The sequence below is a fragment of the Arachis ipaensis genome, chromosome B3, assembly GCF_059453495.1.
Source record: "Arachis ipaensis isolate K30076 ecotype BB chromosome B3, ASM5945349v1, whole genome shotgun sequence".
Lineage (NCBI taxonomy): Eukaryota > Viridiplantae > Streptophyta > Magnoliopsida > Fabales > Fabaceae > Arachis > Arachis ipaensis.
The window spans coordinates 37547719-37566876 of record NC_142438.1 but is presented as its reverse complement, the minus strand read 5'-3'; the positions used below and the strand labels follow the sequence as shown (position 1 = coordinate 37566876).

General features: G+C 33.7%; 3 protein-coding genes across 5 annotated transcripts; 1 reads left to right on the top strand and 2 right to left on the bottom strand.

Moving 5' to 3' along the window:
• The first annotated feature begins 7928 nt into the window (after positions 1-7928).
• LOC107634377 (ras-related protein Rab5) lies at positions 7929-10082 on the top strand. Of its 3 annotated transcripts, none has more exons than XM_016337898.3 (7): positions 7929-8171; positions 8536-8613; positions 8703-8870; positions 9234-9282; positions 9363-9436; positions 9539-9632; positions 9720-10082. In XM_016337898.3, exons 1-7 carry the CDS (start codon positions 8133-8135, stop codon positions 9818-9820), a joined length of 603 nt encoding a protein of 200 aa, XP_016193384.1. In that variant the 5' UTR covers positions 7929-8132; the 3' UTR covers positions 9821-10082. The 3 variants fall into 3 exon arrangements, with proteins under 3 accessions (XP_016193384.1, XP_016193383.1, XP_016193381.2); XM_016337897.3 differs by having other exon boundaries at positions 7929-8197; XM_016337895.3 differs by having other exon boundaries at positions 8039-8175.
• A 340-nt stretch (positions 10083-10422) lies between these two features.
• LOC107632945 (uncharacterized) lies at positions 10423-11540 on the bottom strand. The gene has a single exon (XM_016336588.3). It carries the CDS (start codon positions 11538-11540, stop codon positions 10713-10715), a length of 828 nt encoding a protein of 275 aa, XP_016192074.2. The 3' UTR covers positions 10423-10712.
• A 478-nt stretch (positions 11541-12018) lies between these two features.
• Positions 12019-15958, bottom strand: LOC107630298 (uncharacterized). The gene is made up of 6 exons (XM_016333397.3): positions 15570-15958; positions 15285-15417; positions 14986-15089; positions 14251-14395; positions 14001-14141; positions 12019-13872 (listed from the first exon to the last, which is right to left on the bottom strand). The coding sequence occupies exons 1-6, from the start codon at positions 15608-15610 to the stop codon at positions 12334-12336; spliced, it is 2103 nt and encodes a 700-aa protein (XP_016188883.1). The 5' UTR covers positions 15611-15958; the 3' UTR covers positions 12019-12333.
• Between the last annotated feature and the right edge of the window lie 3200 nt (positions 15959-19158).

Sequence of the window (19158 nt, the reverse complement as noted above, 5' to 3'; positions counted from 1 at the left end):
TGTAGCCAAGCAATTAACTTTACAAAAAAATCCAATTTTTAAAAAAATTTAAAAAACTAGTTTTACGTTAAAAAATTACGCATCCTCCCACTTTCGTTCACTTCTCTTCTTTTCATCACACCTCCGTATCTTTTATTTTTCTTCTTTTTTTCTCTCTGCACCTCTCCCTCCGCTTCTCTCTTTCCACGCCTCTTTCACCTCTCCATAATCAAGAAGTGAGAGGATTCTTTTTAATATTGTTGGATGTTTCTTATTTTTAAGTCTTGGATGATTCTTTTTAATAATTTTAAATGTTTTTTTTTTTAGATTTTAAATGTGTCTTTTTTATAGGTTTTAGATGTTTCTTTTTCTAGGAATTTAAAAAATAATATTTAAAACTTAACAAAAAAATATAAATTCATAGAAAAGAATATAAAAAAATTTGACCAAAATAAACATCCAAAATCATTAAAAAAATCTAAAATCTAACAAAACAAAACATTCAAAATCATAAAAAAAAAAAGAAACATCTGAAACATCTAACATTTAAACATCCAAAATCCAAAGATATTATTTATTTTTATTTATTTTTTAATGTACATTCACAGAAAAAGTGTGAAACCTCTGAAATTTAAATATCTAAAACCTAGGTATAAAATATATTCAAAATGATGCCTTTGTTTTTAATACTTAGAAAAATATCCAAAATTTTTAAAATTTAAATAGCTGAAATCTAAGAATAAAAAACATCCAAAATTATATATTTTTTTAAAGTTTGTTTTTATTTACTTTTAATTGTACATTTCTAGAAAATCATTCGAAAGTTCTAAAATTTAAACATTCGAAATTCAAGTATAAGAAACATTAAAAAATAATGCGCTTTTTTTACCATAATTAAAAGAATATTTAAATTGTGTTCAAATTTTGAATATTTTTTTGGTTAGGTTTTGAAAGTTGTTGTATAATGATTTTAAATGTTTCTTTTTATTATGTTTCGAATCTTTCTTTTTGTTAAATTTTAGATATTCTTTTTACAATAATTTTGGATGTTTTTTTCATTTAGTTTTAGAATTTTTTTTGGTTATATTTTAGATTTTCTTTTTTTTATTTTGAATTTTTTTTAGATTTTAAATATTTTTTTAATTGATTTTAGATATTTTTTTATTTATTTGTAGCTCATTCTCCAATTTGTTATCTAGCATGATTGTTATTATTTATCTCTCAATTCTGAGACCAACTTTTTCAATTCCTATTTATGACCCATTTGTCATAAAAAGTAACTCCACATCAGTTTTTGCGTCATAAACAGTAAATAGAAACTCAAAATATCTCTTTCTTCTCCATTAGAAGGAACTAACTTTAGTCTCTATTGTAACCCTACTTAATTAATTAATTAAAATTAATATAGTTACTATTTTTTGTAATAATATTATTAAAATTTATAAATTCAAAAATAATTCACTATTGAAAATATTAATATTAAAAAAATTAATAACTTCATATATAACAATAGTGCACAATATATAATTCAAAATTAAACTAATTTATAAAATACCAATATAAAAAAAACATAGTGAAACTCTATAGTTAACAACAAGTATCGTAACATTGCCATATGCGATTAGTTAAGTCTTCTTTCAACTTTCGATGCTGCTGCATATTCTATAGTTGGGCATTTTTTTATAAAAATTAATAATACAGTGCAAAATTTTTTTCTCCTAACTGAGATAATTTATATAAATTATTATGATTATTAATAAATTAAATATAATTTAATTATTTAATGTATTTATTTAATTAATTATTATTTAAAAGATTTTATTAGATAATTAATATAAATTAAATTAAATAAAAAATAATTATTTAATATAATTATTTATTTTTATAATAACTTACCCCGTGATAAGTTATTATTGAATGATAAAACTCTTCTTTTGAAAAACATGTTAGAACTTTTTTTTTTTTTTTTTCAATAGTTGGCCTCTACTTTTATCAAAAACAGAACCTCATATTTTGGTCATTGGATGGAGTTGTTCTAAATTGATCTGGGAACCATTCAACACCTCAACCAATCAATCCAATGCCAATATTTCAGTCTCAGAGGTAATCTGTTATCACTTTTCTTTTCTTTTTTTTTTTAATAATTTCGAGGTAAAGCTTTAGTTGGTAATATTTTCCATCATATTTTTTTCAATTGAATTATTAGATGTGAATTATCTAAAAATAATTTAAAATATGTGTTATACATTATTCTAGGTCTTTATAGTTCAATTTTTTATTTTATCAAAATGGCAATAATATTATAATTTTTATAATTAAATTTTTTATTACAAAACATCGGTAATATTTTATATTATTATCATATATATATATATATATATATATATATATATATATATATATATATATATATATATATATATATATATATATATATTCTCATAGTTTATACTAAAATCATTCATATGAAAAATTTAGCCTTCCCTTGTCTGTTTACTTTGCAACATCTGACATCCCAAGTTCTTAGGTAATCCATTCCAATACCCACGTTCTGCTATTAGAGAATTTTTTATTTATTTGAAATCTAGAACAATCTAGAAAACAGATAAATTAAACGATCATTTTGAAGCCACAAGTCTTTTCAGAATTCTGTTCTTCTTTCATCTCCTGCTTGTCTCCATCATCGTTTCATTTTTCATATTCTCCTTAAAAACTTTATCTTGGAACTTCAAATTACATATAGTAGCCAATAGAATTAATCCCTTTGGCGCTCTTGGAAAGTTATCATCTCATCCGATTTCATTTTATTGCAAGAGCACACTATTTTGAGTATTTTGTTCCATAAAGGACACTAATTTATGACTAAATTGAATGTCAAAATTAGTTTATACGGAGTGTAAATATTTTAAAACAAGTACTGGCTACTATGTAGAGCTCCAAAACAGAACCAAACACCAAAATGTAGTTCTTGTGAAAGCTGCTGTGTTCTGCGACTGCATGGTGAAAATGCAGAAAATTAATAATGAATGTGTAGGTTCAAGCATTATAAATCAGAATATGAAGTTATAGTAATTAGAGGGTATCTCTTATTTTTAAGTTGAAATGATGGGAATCTAATTTAATACTCAAATTTGAATTTGCAACAAAACAAACGGATAGAATCTAAATGGAAAGGAATTGAAACGATCCAACTCGACTTCTTGGTTTTTTTAGAATATCCAAAAAATGGATTCCATTTATAACATAATAACATTATTATGTGTTGCTAGGCGAAGCGGTGGAGTGCTGCACCTTAGATGGCGAAAGTCTAGTAGCCGAAAGCATCACTAGCTTACGCTCTGACCCGAGTAGCATGGGGCACGTGGAATTCCGTGTGAATCAACAAGGACCACCTTACAAGGCTAAATATTCCTGAGTGACCAATAGTAAAATAGTACCGTGAAAGAAGGATGAAAAGAACCTCATCAGAAAGTGAAATAGAACATAAAACCGTAAGCTCCCAAGCAATAGACTGGACTCGTTAGTTTATCCGATAATATGATCAATAGGAATAGGATAAATGGAAACAAAGGAAAGTACATACAAAGAACAAGACACTCACATTGTGAATATATCCATCCAGAGAAAGACTTTTCGATAGTTTATCCAGAGACATGACCTATTTGGCATGTTGGATATTAGTTGATTTGTGATCTGCGAAGCACCAATATTATTTTGTTGTCATGTGCGTGTTTAATATGCTTATATTTTTGTGTCCAAACTATATCATAATAAAATATAATATTTCTCTTAACACATCTAAATAAAAAATGTTTAAAGACCAATAGAATTTATTATTTTTGGTCATCACTTTTAGACATTAACTCTTTTTTTTTTAATTTAGTAATTTATTAATATATTTTTATCTTACATTTTTAAATATTGATGATTAATTGCAAGCAAAAAGCAATAAATTCTATTAGTCTTCTAGCATTTCTCCACCTAAATAGTATTAGTATTAGCTTGTCCAACATATTCTAAATACTTTATGTAATTAAAAATATTAAAGACACTTAAAAAACATTAGTTTATATTTTAGGGTAATTTAAATAGATAAATTAAAAGAAAAAAAATTACATTGATATTCTAAATTGAATTTGATTACATGCATGTTTCGTTTAACTCTATGTAAATCGAATTAAATAAATTTGATTTATATTTTTTTTAATGTAAGGATTCGATTTAACATGAGACATAATAAATTGACACAATTAAATTCGATTTACTAGCCATAAACTTTTGACAACACGCAATAATAGTAGATCGAAGCAATTTATAGGAGAAGGAATGCAATAGTAAATCGATACTGACATGTTTTGATTTACTAAACATGTTGATCCAAAGTAAATCGAATCTAATTGATTCAAATTACTAGCTAGGATTTAGAAATCAGTATTTCAAATTTATTTAATTCGATTTAGCTATGAGTATCTCTCATATAAATATATCTAAAAATTTTGCTCTTCATTAGAGTGGCACTTATAAGAGCTAGTGATGATAGTTTTTTAGTTATTGTGCACTATAGAGAAACGATTAAGAAAAAATATTGGAGGGAATAAAATTTACTGATAAGGATCCATTGAGTGTCTTTATCAATTCTTTTATGAGTTTTGCTCAGCTTCAGAATACTATAATCCAGAAACGGGGAGTTAATATCATGAAACAGGTGGAAAAATTATTTTATAGGATTCCAATTTCTATTGTCCGAGATGGTGATAAAAATTTACAAGTTTTATTTCACTATTTTCGCCAATTTTCCGAGGTCAAAACCCATGAACTATTGAATCGAAATTCTCAATCTATAACAATGCCAGGAGCTTCTAGTTCAATGCCAATTATTGCCTATTTATCTGTTCCTGTACTTTCACCCAAAACAGTTTTGATAGCATCTCCATCCTTCACAGTTGACCTAAACTGCGTTAATGATGAAGAATTTGGTGATAATGGATCTTTAGATGAGCTTGCGATTGCGATGACAGATATTCCTATTATGATCCTAGTTCCAGGAAAGGGTAGAGAACCAACCATCTGCAAGTATGGTATGATCCGATCATCCAAGAGCATACATGCTGCCTCCTCATGCTGGTAATACATGGGGTCGGCTGCATAGTAATAAAAAAATTTACTAAGAACCATAATAAACTTTAAGTAATTAACAAAAAACTACATTAAAAGAATTTTAAATTATGCATGTCCCTTTCAAAAGGATACCAATAATCAAAATTATAATCCTGCAATATGTTAACCTTATTCATAAAAATCAAATTCTCGCTAAATCTAAATTCACCTAACACGAAAATATTTCTTAAAAACTCTAATATAAAACAATTCTAAATCACTGTTATCAATGACATTTCTAATTTAACAATTCCCACAACAAGTTTAATTACTAGTCTGACTAACATTTATAATTTAAAAATTCTAACAAAACTTCTAATCACTACTACTCTAACTAACATTTCTAGTCAAATATTCTATGTCACTCAGTAATGCTAACATTTCTAATCTAACTTGAAAAAAAGAAATTTTATCTACTAACTTCTTTATTGGTGCTACCAGTAATATGGACAACTCCATCTAATCCATAGATACGATTTGAGTCGTCATCCATATTTACAGTTTTGAACCTTAGCATTTTGTGGTTTGAAAATTCTCTCTCGCATAGGATATGGTGGAAGGGATAAAATGTGGTTGTAAATCATATCAACCTAACTCAAATTCTTATATAAAAAATACCAACACTAAATCAAATCAATTGATTTTGATTTATATTGATGACGTCTCCTTGTAATTCGAATATATTTGATTCGATTTATCTTGCATGTCTCTCTTGTAAATCGAATTCAATAGATTGGATTTACTATGGACTATATATCTAGGGTAAATCGAATTCAATGGATTCGATTTACCATGTGTTACCACCAATATAACATAAATCGAGTTTAATGATTTTGATTTACCATGTGCTTCCAACATAGTGTAAATTGAATCCAATTGATTTGATTTATATTAAAAAAAAAGTATAAATAGAATTTATTTGATTCAATTTACATAAAAAGTCAAATAAAATATACATGTAATCAAGTTTAGTTTAGGACATTGTATAATTTTAATCTTTATTTAATTTATATGTGTAAATTATCCTATATTTTAATATTAACTTTAGATCCTAGCCCGTGGGTACAATGCACGACTCGTGGAGAACTTAAGACTTTTTGCAGGTAGACTCTTCTCTTTCTTGGAATCGCTGGTGAATGGCAGTGACTTGTGGAGTCTTCTAGGAAAAGAAAAATGGGAAGAAGAGGGTAGGAGAGAAGGGAGGGTCTTGGGTGGTAACAGGAGAATAAAGGGGGAATGAAATTGAACTGTATAGAAGTAAAATTCAGGAAGAGATCAGAAAATTTTAATGAAGTGAAAAGGGTAGGATGATCTGAGAAGAAGTGATTTGGGTGGCGGAATTTGAAATTTGAGAATAGAGAAGTGAAGTTGATGGAAAAGAATGGGTGGAGATGAAAGAGACAGGAAAAAGTAGGAGACAGAAAATGTATGTGGATTTGAATCGAAGAACAAAACTTGCAAAATAATTTAGCGAGAAAAAATAAGAGACAAAGCGCCTTGGCTTCAATCGAGTGAATATGCGCACATTACTTTAATCTTTGTTACAGAGGGCTAATCAGACTTTGTATATTAGCGTATATGTACGTATCGTAATTGGCAGTTCACAAACTGCGTATTTTGTTGATGAATTGACTTTTCTCTAAATGATAACTAATAAAATCATCATCATCATCCTCATTATGACTATTTTTATTCCTAGTTCGATAACATTAGAATTCCGAAAGAATATATGCTTTTTTACTTCATATCGTGATGTTGCCATTGAAATATACACTTATATATTAATTTTAGCATTGAAGTACCTTTTACAAAAATCTGCACCTTTATATTTTTTTATTACCAAAATATACATCATCCGCTAAGAAAGAAGCAAATTTGACTTCGTCCAGAACGAGTTATACAATAATGAAGAACTTATCAACACAAGAACAAGTTGTATTTGGTTATGTCATCTTAAAATTTAAAATTTGAAAGACTTAACAATTAACCTATAGTACCTAATTAGACTTGTGATTAATGTGATTCTAGCTAAGAAGAAAAAAAAAAGTTATATCGTTCCTAGATTATAATCTTCGGCCTAATAGTAAAGATTTTTTTTTTGGTAGTGGGGTTTAATAATAAAGACTTAATTTGATCCAACATGGTACTAATTCTCCGAGTCTTATTTAGAGTTGGCCCAAAGAGCTTAAAAAATTCACAAGATTCTAAAAGAGAAAAACTCAAAAATAAACAAAATTGAGTATTTTTTATCAACACTTTTAATCATTAGTCCAATTTTTTAGTTTAACAATCCAACAACATACTTTTAAATATTAGTGATTAATTGCTGAGTAAAAACAATAAATTCTACTTATTCTCTAGCATTTCTAGTTCTAAAATACCATAATCCTAAATTCATAATGCAAGTACGATGTACTCGTTAGATGCTTTTTTCGCTCTAGTGAATCCAGGCAGCACTAACCTTTATTAATTATTGACAAACATATGTCCTTAAAATGTCCTTAAAATATTTTATTATTTATGTGTGCTAAGCTTAAAGACGAAAATCTTAATTTTCAAACCTCTTTGCTCTCAAGTATTTTTTGATAACTTATGTGTGTGTGGTTGAATAATATTATGGAGGAGAAAAGACGATGATAGTTGCCAAAAGTAATAATTTGAATGGATTATGAGTCATGAAGAGAAGGGATTGCATTTTGGTGTGTTGATAAGATGTCAAGGTAATGGAACAACTCATTACTGAGTCATACATTTCTCATTACATAAATAGAGAAGAAATCAGCATAACAACCAGTCCAACTAAATCTACCATTCTTTTCAATTTGTCTTTGCTTCGGTTGCCCCTTTATTTGTTTCTCTTTGGCATTAGCACTAATCATCCTCTCTTATTCTTCCCTAGCTCTTTTTCTGGAACATATCATTGCCTTTTTCTAGGTTCGCTTTTCAATAATCTGTGGAAATTTTGTCCACCTTTTTTCATTGATTAGCTCTAAGCCATGGCAAGGACTGGAAACAAGCGTTTACAAGCCAAACTGGTGGGTATGTCTTCAATTAAATAAGGGTAACTCCCTTCAATAAATAGATCTATATTTGTTTTGCATATTATTATTAATTAAGTAATTATAGTGGATTGATAGAAGCAGATAGCTTGTAATATAAAATAATTTGAATTCCACTAATTCCTTGTGCAAAATCTATCACAAGTTTTGATGTGCAACCATAGTAATATTTGATTATGTGACACACGTTGGCTTTGATCTACTCATTTGCAATGTCCTCTAGTAGCTCCTTGTATACATATATCTTGGACCATTTATGTTATATACTTTCATCAATTTCATTAGAAAAAGAGGCAAGCCTGATTAATCAGGCGATGAATAATGATTAATGATCTGGCAGGTACTTCTTGGGGACATGGGAGCAGGGAAGACAAGTTTGGTTCTTAGATTTGTGAAAGGCCAATTTTCTGAGTACCAGGTTACTCTTAGTTATTGCATTTTCTTAATATATTATATGGCTATTAGTGTTGGGAATGGATTAACCTTATTCTATGTGGAAGGGTGCAGGAATCAACAATTGGGGCAGCGTTCTTCACTCAGGTTTTGTCTTTGAACGAAGCCACTGTCAAATTTGACATATGGGACACAGCAGGGCAGGAACGTTACCATAGTTTGGCCCCTATGTACTATCGTGGTGCTGCTGCTTCCATTGTTGTCTATGACATTACAAGCATGGTACTAAACTACTAACTACTAACTCTATTAATCTTCTCATCACTAATCACTTGTTTCAATATTCGCTTATATCATTTCATTGTTTCTTACCCAAAATATTCCTTAAATGAACATCTTGAATTCATATCTATATAAGTAAACTTCACAGCTGTTTCAAGGATAAAAGCCTATAAGGCTATAAGTCTCAAATTTTTTTTTTGGGTCAGGAAATAAAACATTTTTGTAGAAAACTAGTCTTCACATGTAAAAGCTGAGGTTCATGGAAATTAGGCGAAGCAAAAATATCCACATTGTTTTTTAGGGGGGGGAGAGTAAGGTCCATACATGAGGAGCTGATTTGTAAGTGATGCATTGTGTAACCAGGAATCTTTTGCGCGAGCAAAGAAGTGGGTTCAACAAGTGCAACGACATGGTAAGTTTGTCTATATCTCATAAATGAGTAGCGAGTAACTAGGATTCTAACTCAATTTATCTGATGAACCATGTGATCAGCAAATCCGAGTTTGATAATGTTTTTGGTGGCTAACAAGGCTGATTTGGGAGCGGAGAGAAAGGTTGCAAATGAGGTATTTCTTTTTGATATATATGCTTACATTACATGTGCAAATTTAATGAAAGAATTAGGTTTTGGGTGGTGAAACGGTGATGTTTGTTTCATGTATATGCAGGAGGGTGAAGAATATGCGAAAGAAAATGGATTGTCTTTTCTTGAAACTTCAGCAAAAACTGCACAGAATGTGAACGAGCTCTTCTATGAAATAGGTAGGCGGTGTTAATCTCTAACTCTACCATCAAATAAATCTGGATGAGTGATGGAATGTGTGTGTTTCTTTCCTTTTCTTTTTGCAGCAAAAAGATTGGCAAAAGCAAACCCTTCACGCCAAACCGGAATCAAGCTGCATAGCATACCTCAAGAAACCAGAAGAAGAAGCTTGTTTTGCTGTGTTTAGTTAATGCTATTATCAATATAGGTTGAATCTGCATTTCATTTGTATTCCAGAAGCTTCTAACTTGGTATTTTCCTGCTTTCAAGATGGATGAATAAAGAAACAAACCTGCAAAGTAACGCCCAAACCGCATGCAATAATTTATTTTTCTTTATCTAAAGCACATAGGATAGCTGATTAAGTGTGTTTAATAATAAGACCGTGAGGCTGTTAAATGAAACTTCTTGCCTAATGGAGCTCCAGCACCAACAACCATTCTTGTCCTTATTGCACAGGAGTAAGAACTAAGGCTGTCCCTGCGTTGTCCCTGTTTATTCTAATTATTTATTTGTCCATGCCCACAAAATTGCCAAACTCATTTATCATATCAAAAAGCAAGAAACAGTACTTTTTTTCTCCAAATAAAAAAAAAAAAGAGGAAATTATAGTTTTCTCCTTGTGTTGTAGTAAATTGCCAAAACAGTTCTTATAAGTGGACTTTAATAGTCCTAATATATAGTAGCACTCTTTTCCATTAGCATTTATTTAGCCGTCAGTCTAATTTTACAAAGTATAAAAATATGGAATGAAATATCAACTAAGAATGCAAAAGTAGGAGGAGTAATAATGGGAAAGCAACAAACCGTCCATTTCCAATGGTAAGAAGCAAGAAAGCAATCAATCAAAGGCTAACAAAAAAGAAGCTGAGAGTGAGAGAGAGAGAGAGAGAGAGAGAGACGCCATGAGTGGCAGTTATGAAACAAAATTACTCGTAGCTTCTTCTCTCACTCGCTAATTAGGACAAAAGACCCTGCCTGCCTGCTCAGTGCTCACTAATAACATTAATTAATATACATACATTCACAAAATTAAAAAGAGAATGAAGCTTTCTACGGCATTGATGGAGGAGAGTTGATTACCAAGATGGGGAAGTGCAAGGGGAAGCGGAGGATGACGAAGAGGGATCATTGTTGATGCTGCGAGAATCGCTGCCTGAAGTGTCCAATGACCTTGCATCTCTCAGAGATAGAGATACAGAAGCAGACCCAGCCTCAGCAGGAGGGAGCTTCTTCATTGGGGTCAAAGGTGGTGTATATGGAGGAGCTGCTTCTTCGTCTTCCTCAGAAGAACCGGTTCCATTTCTCTCTAAATGCGACGGTGAGCTCTCTGGTGTCTCAAATGGGGTATCTGCCCCGCTTGTCTCATAAATGGGATTTGAAATGTACACAAGGTGGTGTTCCCCACCTTCAAGTGGGTCTTCTTGGTTTGCCTTTTGTGGTGGTTTCGATATGAATGAAGAAGATGAAGAGAGAGCTCCAACTTGAGGAGGGCTCGCATTGGGTTCTTGGGTTTGGATTTGAAGCACAGAATGAAGCTTCTTTGGTCCAACTATGTCTTGATCATCGCAACCAACAACAACTGCGGGTAAAAGGAAGCTACTTGGGGCTTGGAGAACTCCCTGAGCATAAATGCTCCTGAAATGAGGAGCTGGAGGCGGAGGCGGAGGTGGTGGAGGAAGATGGTGTTGTGGGTGTGAAGCTGAAGCAGCATTGTCTGTGGTGGTGGTTGTTTGGGTGGCGGCGATGGGGATGGCGTTGGAGTCGGTTTTTCTGTGGTGGCGTCGGCGGAGTAAGAGAGAACAATAGAGCTCAGCAAGGAGGACAAGTATAAGGGCAAGCACAACGGCGAGGATAACAACCATAACCAAGGTTGCACCCATTATCACTTTGGATGTACCCCTCATCTCTTTGGGTTCTGTCTCTTTGCTTAGAATGCGGCGGCAAAGGAGGGCACGCTAATAAGGACAACGTAGAGGTGGGAAGAAGCAAGCACCTTTGTTTTGGCGGGAAACAGTACTTTACCCACCTTGACATAGAGATGAGTAGAGATGGACATGGACATGCGCAAGCGAATCTTAGAAAGGGTAAATGGTCCCTAGGGAACACAACAGCTTGGGTAAGAGAGTTCTGAGTTCTGACACTCAACAAGGTCAGATTTGTCCGTCGTCAATTTACTGTTAACTCCTCTAACAGCTATGCTATAAAGTTAACACCTTTGCATAGTTGCATTCCCTCGTTCAGTCGTTCTCAACTCTCGAGAGATATTCCGCATTTTTGCATATTAGAATTGATAAAATAAATTTGACCTTTGTAAGATTCAATAGCATTTTATGGTCTGAGGCGTGGGGAAAAAGAGTAAAGAGATGGGTAAGAGCCCTCTGCCAATGATTCAACTTCTTTTATTGTACCAAATGTCAACCCGAAGAAAATAGGAAGACCATCAATTTTTGTTAGACACTACTACAATCATAAATGGCAAAACTTGAAGTAACGTCGCGTGCAACCTATACAATATTATGTCAACCGATACAGATGGGACCATCAGTAGACAATTCTAAGGAAGATATTAAAAGCGCGACCGTGCAATCTTGAATCATGCCAAGTACAAACACTATGCGAGATTAAAGCGCGACGATCTCCAATTAGTTTAGGAAAGATGGAGCATTCATTCATTGATCGTTACTATAATTTCATTCTTCATCTTCCTCTCAAGGCTGCAAACCTAGCTGCTAAATCATCATAGTCCGGTAACTTGGGATGTACATGCCGAGTTCCTTCAGATCTATCTGGCTGAAATGTAGCAGCTCGAGTATATACTTTCTTAATTTCCACCGCTCTAGTTTGTTCGCGAGGAAGGGAAACTGATCGTGGAGGATAAGTAGCCATCTCTTGTGACTTATCAGATCCATCCTGCCTTTCATTCTGTAGGAATTCCCTGGTTGTGTGATCCATTTCGGGCGGATGACTGTTTTTAGAATTTCTTCTTAGTTTCTCAGGTACAATGATCGATGGTTTTTTGCTATAATGGATCAATAATTTGTCTATTAACCTTTCCTCTTCAGCATTTTGATATCGCTCATCATCCAACAAAGTTTGCAGGCCATGCCTTGATTCACCTCGTCTCCTGCTTCTGCTCCTCGATTTTCTCCTTGGTCCAGTATCTTCATTTTTAGCATCAGTGTGACTAGATCGAGATCTTAAGTGCTTCCGCCTCGTGGATTTTGGTTTCAACACAGAGGCTTCATTAGCATCTTCACAAACATAATACCCTTTTTCATGACTCTGTTTACTTGGTCTCTTGTGCCTATTCGCCTGCCAATGCTGGTCAGGATCATCATCCTCCCAACCTATTTGAATCCTCTCTGATGTAGAGGCAGTGTCAGGCTTATCATGCGCTGAAAGATATATAGAGGTGCCATCACTGTCAATATTTGAAGACATATTTACTCCAAATATGCTGTTCTGCTGTTTGGATTTAGGTTTGACATATGGTGGTGGAATGACATTACTGTAGTAGGGCTTCTGCTTAGGAGTTTCATCCTTTTGAACTTTTCTGTACAAGTTATCAGTATCAGGCATGGTAACATCATTAGCAGCAAATGGCTCATCCGCATTACTCTTAAATCGCATTCCTAGACGACTAGGTGATTTTCTAGCAGTTGTAGAGTCATGGTTTTCTCTAAGATGGGTGGTATCCCCACAACTGTCATGCAGCTTAGAAGCATCTTGAAATTGTCTCTCTGTTTTCTCTTGTAATGAATGCCCAATAGATTTTGGCATGCTACCCTCCTTCCGATAACCTCCACTATCACTTCTCTTAGTAGTATCCTGTCTTGTGGCGAATGAATTGTCTTGCAGCATGGAACGACCTTCAAATTGTTCTACTGTTTTCTTCTGTGATGAATGCTGATTTGGTTTTAGCATACTATTCTCCTTCCAATTATTATTATGCCTTCCTGTTAATGGATTATCATGGATGTCCCTTTTTTGAATTACTTCAACAGCATTTAGTGGCTTGAATCCATTTGCAGGGTGTGTGGATCTGAACTGAAGACCACCATCATCTCTGTTGAGGACAACAGCTTCCTTACCATTCTGAAATCTGTACCCCTTGTTTGGATGGTCAGGACTTTTGTCGAACAGAGTATCATGCTTGACTCCTGTTGTGGTAGCACACTTGGCATGTGACGGTATATTGTTATCAGTCAAAGGGTTAGACGTACGAGTATCATGACCCTGTGCAAGTAATTTATATAAGAAAAATATAAGAATTTTAGAGACATTCTAAAAAAATTAAGAATTCGCAAAGTATTCAATTTGATAATGAGGCTATCATAAGATGAAGGAAATTTTGAAGACAGCACCTGTGCAAAAGTAGAAGACTTTGACATCCTCTGCTCAAAATCCTTGGAGTCCCACTTTATTGAAAACTCAGATGCAATCCGTTGCATCAAGTAGACCTTCTTCTCCAATGTTGAAGACTTAAAATTCAAATTTGCAGCAAACTAATCATGAGAAATTTAGTGAGTCAGTGCAGACTGCAGAAAACTAGGAACGACTGAATGAGTCATTCATAAATAATGTTCTAACAAGGATAAAATTATGAATGGTCACCTCCTGATTGACATAACATTCTATGGAATTCCCATATCTCTCCTGAAACATTTGCCTAAGGTCCCGTAACTCTGGTAAATCAGAAAATCTCGCAGCAGCAAACATCAGAGATGCTACCGCATCCCTACATTCCTCAGGGCACCCACTGAAAGAAATGGAAGCAGTTATCTAGACTATCAAGTTCTGAAGTTAATGATAATTTTGAAACACCTACTGAACCATAAGAATTCAGGGATATATGTGGCACTGTAACTATCCAAGCAATTCATCTCAGTCAGTAACTATAATAGATAGACAAATGAAAGAAAACATTAAATTCAACATCAGCATTGCCGAGAAACTATTTCCAACAACACCACCTTCCCAAAGCAATAATGCGTAAGTTGATTGTAACCAGTATTCACCAAATGTATTGTTAAGCAACACACCAACTTATATGATTACATTCGTGTCCAACACAGAAAAACTGCATGCACAAAGGCCAGAGTTATATTCGGTTGATACAGTCACAGATACTTATGGTTTAGAGTCAAGTTTTTTGTGTTGATGACAATTAAAGCGACTTTTCTTTTCAGAACGGCATGGACAGAACTTGAAATATTTCCATAAAAATAATGCAATTCCTACATTTATGTTTGTTGAGATATGATGAAGCAAAGAGAAATCATTGATGCAGCTGAAATCCGATGAATCAACATTAACAGCGAGAAGAAATCATTAAGAGAAAGATCATACCTCAGTTTGTGCATGACTGAGAGGTGCTTCAATACAAACTCGCAGGATTGCTCAACAAAATCATAACAAGATGACAGTGTTAGCTCAACCAACAGTCCCTCAGCCTGTAACCACCTCGCAAGCGAGACAATAACTTAAATTGAGAAAACTTCATGATGATGCAAGAGAACAAAACAAAGGCCATCCTTGACACAATTGCAAACAGGTTATCACATCGATCCACAGGATAACCTACTCAAAGAATCCAAAATAAACGAGACCTAAGATTGCTCTAAAATACAGAACAAAGGAAGCATTACTCTTCCATAGGCATTGATATCGAGACCGTTCGTGAGCAGATCAGCCATATCTTTCTTCAGAAACTTCTCGGTCGCTCTTCTCTTCCTTCGTATCACATCGATTCGACTCTTGGTGAGTTTGATCAGCGATTTGCTGAAAAACGCAAACAGAATAAGAGAAACCGCGCATTACATTCAGCAAAACCGCATTGTCAAATCCTTCAACACTTTCTTGATCAGATAACAACAATCAACCGGAAAAAATGAAATATACATAGGCACAAATCAAAGGAAAGAAGTGCGAACCATTTAGCGGCAAAGCCTCTGCCAAGTAGACCGTCCAACATGCTGCTAGATCTTCACTCGGTGGTTTGACTCGGTGAGTTTGTCTGCTGGACTCGGTAGCTCAAAATGCGAGATTCACCATTGACTAAGAGTAAAACACAGAGCACTGTGCTGAAGTGGAAGAAGAGGACGATGACTCGATGAGACAGAAAAAGAAATATTATATTTCATTTAAAAATGAGGATATGAATTTCCAAATTACGCCCATAATGGCCTCTGGTTTTTGCGATTATGACGAAGCAAAATGTGAACGTTGCAAGGGTAGTTTCGGTCATTCAGATTTGGATAAAAAGAAACATCAGGTGGGAAAGCGATGAACGGTGAGGATGCAAAGTGAGTTGGAAGTGTATGCTGAGCTGGATGGCATAAGAATAAGTGGCTTAAGAGCCGTTGTGATTATGGTTTCAACAATTAACGGCATATTTACTGTAGCCTCATCCGGGGGTAAGCAAAAGCTGAAGTTTCTTGCATATTAAACATTAAATTACCCTTTTGACCTCTAAAATTAACAATAAAATAAAAATAGTATTAAAGAAAATGAAATATGTATTGAAGTTATATTTTACATGATACAAGAGTTAAGTTATATAAAAAGATAGTACAAATTAATCTAATAAATATTTATTTATTAACTATTAATCATTATTAATCTAATTTTTAACTACTAACAACTCATAATATTTTAATATGAGCTTATCAGAATTGTTTGTATCATTGTTTTGGACCAGTTGTTGCTTATGCTTCAATATGTTTTCATAAGCTGATAGATGGAAGATGTTAATAATCTCCAACTTGGATAAACTCCAATGAAATGGTTGAGGAGATAAGAGTTTAGTAAGTATATTCCCATTGACGAGAAAAATTCATGGGAAGAAGTTTCATGACACCGTGTTGGGTCTTTTGACGTACTATATGACAATCAATCTCCAATTGTTTGGTTTGTTCATGGAAGACTGGATTTGCTGCGATATGAAGTGCGTTGCAATTATCACAATAAAGAACTAGAGGACACTCACAAATAGTGTGAAGAGTAATCCATTGCAGCTCACATGTAGTGTTGGCTAAAGCACGATACTCTGCTTCAGTAGAAGAACGTGTCACAGTATTTTGTTTCTTGGTTTTTCAACTAACCAACAAATTCTCCATGAAAAAACAATGACCAAATTAGAGAACGATGCGTGTTCAAACAAACAACCAACCTAATCAGAATTGTTGAACCCAGAAATATGAAGAAAAGTGCTTCTAGAGAAGACAAAGCCCTTTCTAGGACTACCCTTGAGGTATCTAAGAACCTGAATGGTAGCATCATAATGATTCTTAGTAGGGGAGGCCATGAACTGGCTAAATTGTTGTGTGGCATACATAATGTCAGGACGAATTGTGGTCAGATAGATGAGATGACTGACAAGACGATGGTAAATAAAAGGATAATCCATAAGAGAGTTGCTGTCTTGATATAATTTGGTAGCACTATCCATTGGCACAAAAGCAAATTTTGCACCTAACAAACTAGAATTAGATATTAAGTCGAGACAATATTTTTGCTGAGATAAAGAGATCCCTTTTACAGAGTGTGCAACTTCAATTCCTAAAAAAATATTTTAATGTACCCAGATCTTAATCCAAAAATTCTTATCTAAAACATGTTTGATGTTGGCTATTTTAGATAACGAATTTTTGGTAATTACAATATCGTCCACATAAACTAACAATATACATACTTCAATTCCTAGAAACTTAATAAACAAGTTATAACCAAATATTGTTTGGTGGTACCCATAAGAAAGTAGAAGAACGAATAATTTTTTGTGCCACTTTCAACTTGATTAGCGAAGGCCATATAGGAATTTTAATAGCTTGCGACACTAATTGGGCCGAGAAGAGGGCACTCTAGGAGACAACAATATGTAAACATCCTCAAATAAATCACCATAAAGAAAGGCGTTGTTGACGTCAAGCTGTTGAACTGGTCACTGTTTGAAGGAAGCTAGTACCAAGACAATTCTGATGGTTGCTGGCTTAACAATGAGAGAAAATATTTTCAGAAAATCTATACCCTCAGTTTGTAAAAATTTCTTTGCCACAAAATTAGCCTTGTAATGTTCAATAGATCTATCTCGATGCCACTTTATTCGTATACCCATTTACAACCAAAAAGACAATCCACCAGAGACCAAATTTGGCTTAAATCCAGAGCAGCTAGTTCCTCCCGCATGGTATCACGCCAATGAAAATGTGTATTGGCTTCTTTAAATGTCTTGGGCTCAATATTAGTATGCAATGAAAAATACATTTTTGATAGAAAAAAGAAAGAGATGAAAGTGAGAAAACAGAAGAAAGAGGGTAATGACATTGTGAAGAAGAAAAGCCTGAAGAGGTGAGAGATGACCATATGTAATTAGAGAAATGAGAGGGAGGGTGGTGTGGATGAGTGTTGTGGCGAGGTGGAGAAGTTTAGGGTGGTATTGATTCTGAGGTTGGGTGAATTGCCGTTAATGAGAATTTTGAGGTAGGTGGCATTATTAAAGATATAGAAAGAGTATGTGTTGTGAGAGGAGAAATGATTCTGGAGCTAATTGTTGTAAATGAGGGAAAGGGAAAAGGGAGTGTGGCATAGAGTAGGGGTGGCAATGGGTAGGGTAGGGTAGGGTTTGGAGTCAACCCTAACCCTACCCGTGGGTTGAGAATATCTCAACCCTAACCCTACCCGCTCTTAACCCGCGGGTATCCAACCCTACCTGCGGGTTACAAAAAAAGATGCAACATTATTATATAATTTGATGATAATTTAAAATAGAATTAACTTTTATGTAAAAAAAAGTTTATAAAATTATCAATTAATGATCTTCTTTTAATGACTAAGGATCTTTTGCATTTAGTGAGAGGTCTTTGATTCAACATCCACTTAAAATATATTTTTATATAAGTATATAGTATATACATATACAGGATGCGGGTTGGGTCGGGTAAGGTTGAGGCTCAACCTGCACCCTACCCGACCCGCACGAGAACCCTACCCGCACCCTACCCTACCCGCTGTGGATCAGGTTGACAACCCTACCCGACCGGGTGGGATCGGGTTGGGTACCCGTGGGTAGGGTACATATTGTCACCCCTAGCATAGAGGTGGAGGATGATAGTGTGGGTCAATTGGGAGGGGAGATGGTCTAATTGGAAGTGAGATCGTTATTTGTTCTTGTGGGTCATGAAGGTGGGAAAATGACTGTTGTGCCAAGTGTGTATTAAGCTCATAATGTTGTTGGGTTTATTTGACTAGGAAAAATATAGACTCATAAAATAACATATTTTTAGAGGTATCAAAACTTTTATATTAAAAAAAAAATGAACCCTTTTACTCCATTTTTTGTAGTTGAGAAAAATAGTTTTGCGAGCCCTGGAGTCAAATTTTAAACATTGGGCCATCAAAGTAGAAACATAACAAAGACATCCAAAACTTTTAAGATTTTTATAGTTGGGGGCAATTTTAAATAAAATTTCAAATGGTGATTTAAAATTTAAAATGAAAGATGAAACTCTATTAATTTAATAA